Source organism: Mus caroli, chromosome 7 (assembly GCF_900094665.2).
Source record: "Mus caroli chromosome 7, CAROLI_EIJ_v1.1, whole genome shotgun sequence".
Lineage (NCBI taxonomy): Eukaryota > Metazoa > Chordata > Mammalia > Rodentia > Muridae > Mus > Mus caroli.
This window is the reverse complement of record NC_034576.1, coordinates 102,449,411-102,453,752: the sequence shown is the minus strand read 5'-3', so window position 1 is coordinate 102,453,752 and position 4,342 is coordinate 102,449,411. Positions and strand designations below refer to the sequence as shown.

General features: G+C 46.7%; 1 protein-coding gene across 1 annotated transcript; it reads right to left on the bottom strand.

The window, feature by feature from the left end:
- Positions 1-1,217: 1,217 nt before the first annotated feature.
- LOC110299400 (olfactory receptor 2AT4-like) lies at positions 1,218-2,184 on the bottom strand. The gene has a single exon (XM_021169084.1). It carries the CDS (start codon positions 2,182-2,184, stop codon positions 1,219-1,221), a length of 966 nt encoding a protein of 321 aa, XP_021024743.1. The 3' UTR covers position 1,218.
- Positions 2,185-4,342: the final 2,158 nt, after the last annotated feature.

Sequence of the window (4,342 nt, the reverse complement as noted above, 5' to 3'; positions counted from 1 at the left end):
GGAGGAAAGAGTTTATTTGGCTTACTGTTTACATTGAGGGAATCCAAGGGAGAGACATAAGGAAGGAACCTGGAGGCAGGAACTGAAACAGGAGTCATGAATCATGGCAGGCAGTGCTTACTGGCTCTCTTCTGCCTTGCAGAGCCACCGTTCCAGCCTAGGCCCACCTGCTCCAGAATGATATTACTCTCTGAGGGCTGGATTCAAGAAAATGTCCTGCAGCCATACCCGTGGGCAATCTAATGAAGGGAAATCTTCAGCTGAGATTCCCCCTTCATGGGTTGGTTGTGTTGAGGTTTGTGTCAAGCCACACTGAGTTTTATATGATGAATGGTTACAGATAGGATTGGCAGAAATTCCAGATATCAGAATGAGAATACAAATGAAAAAAGACTATCCAGCACCCAGATCTCCCATCTCTTACACCTAAATACTTTATATACTTTTGTTCAGTCTCTGGATGAACAGAACAGGTATTTAGAAAGAAACTTCCTGGGGCGGAAAGTTGGCTCAGTGATTAGGAACACTGGTGGCTCTTCCACAGGATCCGGGTTCAGTTCTTGGCACCCATTTGGAAGCTCACAACTAGCTGTAGCTCCAATTCCAGGGGATCTGGCACCTCCATAGATATACATGGGTGAGGAAACTGCCCACGTGGGTATGCTGAGACTCCCTCAACGAGTGTTAGCGGGCTCCGGGAGGGTCTAATGAACAGAGGCGTGTTCCCTGTGGGGTTGTCATGAGACTATTGGAGGTGACTGCAATGCCGGGGCAGCTAAGGGAGTCAGCCATTCCCACTGTTCCCTTGAGAGGTGTTTTTAAATGGTAGCTTCTGCAAAGAGGGCAAGAGTGAGTCACAGCTACGTGTCAGAAACACTGGGGATTTTCAGAAAAATTGAGAATAGATCCAAGAGAAAAAGAATTACTTGGCAGGCAAATACTAAAGTCTCTGAGATTGACATTTTTTGAATTCGTGGGACTGTGACCCCTCCTCCCCTCCCCAGTTGTATTCACTGTCTTATAAAACTTAAGAGTGACTCTGAACAAGTGGAACAAGAATTCCATCCATTTACTTTCTAGAGTAAGAAAATTTACAGTGGAGGAGACATGTGAGAATTGGTGTTCTGATTATTTAGCTGAGTGAATCTACCACGATTTCCTCTCTACCATTGGCGATGTTTACGAGGGAAAGTTCAGTTTACACCATTATGGGTAAATTTAGGGCTTTCCAATACTCTTTGGATCCTGGTGACACATCATTTTAGTGATGGCCGCCTTGACATCTTTGTTCCTCAGGGTGTAGATGAGAGGGTTGAGAACAGGGGTGAGAATTGCATAGACTACATTGCCCATGATGTGGAAGTCTACAGGGAGGTCAGCCCGGTAGGCCACATAGGCTATGGCAATGGACGAGTAGTAGGTGCCCACCACCAGGAGGTGGGAACTGCAGGTAGAGAAGGCTTTGGAACGCCCTTCCTTGGAGTTGATCCGAAGCACTGAGGCCAAGATGCGGGCATAGGAGAGGAGCACCAGGAGGAGGGGGAGGAAGGACACCACCATGGCGATGGAGAAGCCCATGAGTGTCTGGGGAGTGGTATCTGAGCAGGAGGCCTGGACCACAGCCAGGTGGTCACAGAAGCAGTGGTAGATGTAGGCAATGTTGTCAAACGCCATCTGGGAAGTCTGTACCACTGCTGGGATGGGCAGGAGGAGGGCGGTGATCCAGGCACTGGCTGCCAGTGCAGTGTTTGTCTGTGGGGTCATGTGGACGGGGTAGTGCAGAGGGCGGCAGATAGCCACATAGCGGTCATAGGCCATGACCACCAGGATGAAGGCTTCTGAGCAGGAGAAGCTGTGGAACAAATACATCTGCAGGAAGCAGGCAGGGAAACTGAGGAAGTGGTCTCCCAGCAGGAGCAGGGACAGCATCTTCGGGACAGTGGTTGTGGTGAAGAGGATGTCTAGAGCTGAGAGGTTGATTAGGAAGAAGTACATGGGCTTGTGGAGGCTGGGTTCGGCCACCACAGCCACCAGGATCAGGGTGTTCCCCACCAGGATGAGCAGGTAGAAGAGGAGAAAGATGAGGAAGACGGGAAGGAAGAGCGATTTTTGTAGAGAGGGGATGCCTGTAAGGTAGAAGCTGGTCTGAGAGTTTCCTGACCCATTACAGGCTATGTTTTCCATGGTGGGTTCCAGCTCGATGCTCAGGAGGGTTCTAGGCCAATCTGTAATCAGAGGAACCCAAGGTTCTGAGAGGAGAATTACATAATGGCCATTGTCTGATCTAGATAACCAGTTCATTTACTATCAATGCTAAAGGAAGCACAGGGGTTCTGTCTTGTGCCAGATCCCTCAACCTATGCCAGAACTCCTTCTTTAAAATCAAGGATGGGGAAAGCACTTGCAACATATACATTATAGAAGAAAAAAAAAAAACCAACACTTACAATGTAAGCACCTCAGAGGTACCCTGTAACATAAAAACCGTGTGTCATTCTCTGAGTACACACAGATGTATTGATCAGGGGAAAGGTTTTAACCTCATAGGACTGAAAGTTTCCTGGTAAAGAAAGGCATGAAGGAAAGAGTGACATAATGATGCAATTGCAGTTATGCTAAGCCCTATGGATGAACTGGACTCCCCTTTCCAAGTCTGATAGAATTCTTTTACATATGAGATCTCTCATATCATATCTGATATCATATCAGATCTCATATCATATCTGATATCATATCAGATCTCATATCAGATATGATATGAGAGATCATATCTCTCCAGTCAATTGACTCATTTACTTTTTACTTGAGATTTGTCTCAAAGGTTTTTGTTTTTTGTTTGTTTTGTTTTGTTTTTTTGGGACCCTTGTGGCCCTGCAGTTGGGGAGGGTGGCCATCTCTTTCTAGGAACATCCTGTCTTCCCAGTGTAACTATTAACCCACCACTGACTTCCTTCTCTCTTGTTTGCTCCGCTCTGCTGTCTCCTTCTAAGTTGACACATCTGTCCCCCCTTTCAGTGAGAGGGTCTCTGTCATTTGGAGGAAAAGTGGTGACATTGAGAATGTTTTAGGTGCTTGTCAAGCCAGGGGACCTGATGATGCTTCTCTGGTTATTTTGCAAGACAGGATCCACGGCAGTCTCTCTTCAGGACCACTGACTGCTTCTCCCCAGCCTAGATGGAACCCTAGTTAATCACTGTATGGTCATCACTCAGCAGGCCTCTCTGCTCTCTGCTCAGAAAGTGCCGTGATGTCCTGGGGTAGATGGAAAGGGGTGCTTTGTAGAGGACTTGAGATATGCTCACAGTATCAGTTTCTATGGAAAAGAACTCTCAGAAGAATCAAAATAGAACATTTCAACCCATAGAGGTGGGGACTTAAGCTAAAGGCAAATACTGTTTTATTCTCAGCCTTAAGCTTGTCCCCTGGACCACTGGAGGCAAGAGTCTCCTGCCACTGATAATGTTGTGTCTCAGGGATCCCATGACTTTTATTTTCCCATTTTTCAACAAAACATTTCTCATGTACAAACCATTATATAATATTAAGAGTTATTTTCCAGCCATCCCATCCCTGTAGGCCAGAGACTTTGCACAGGAGGATGGGGGCTTTCCTAGATGCCGCACCCACTGGCTGACATGCCAGGAAGACTGTGCTGAGTCTTTGCTTTCTGGGGTATGCCTCCTCTCCTTTCAGTCTTCCCTGAGGAATACAGACAGCAAGTTTCCAAGCCAAAGCTATTTGGGCAGAGACTTCAACTTCCCCCTTTTGCAATTGATAATATCAGAAAAGACTAAATTTCAAATATTTTTCTGAGGCCCAATATGGTAGAATTTAAATTGGTGTTTGGCAATACAAACATTTCCTTGACAATATGTCCTTGACTTAACAAAGACTATGCAAATTGGTTCCAAATTGAGATTCCATGAACCAGATCCCTATATGCCATTAGATTCAGTAGTCTAGTTGTTTCACGCCCTCAGAGACACCTCCTGCCCTACCTGGACATTGCAGTTCCCATTCAATCAGGAGCTGCCTGTTTTCCCAGTATCAGACTGAGCTTGAGGGTGAGGGATGATGCTGGAGGGAAGAACCTGAAAAGTACACACCCTGAGGTGCCCCAGCTGCCCCTGCTTCTCCCTTCGCTGCCCACTCTGCTGACAGAGACATGGATGCTGAGATCCTGGTGGAAGCTAGCTTCTGAAAGTTGCCTGCTGTGTTCTACTGGATTGTCTAATAGGCAGTCCAGGCTTGGGCCACCACCAAACTCGGGACACCAAAGTTGCTCAGTTTCTTAAAGAGTTTGATATTTGGTGGCAACCAGTTCATCATAGGAAATGCCAAC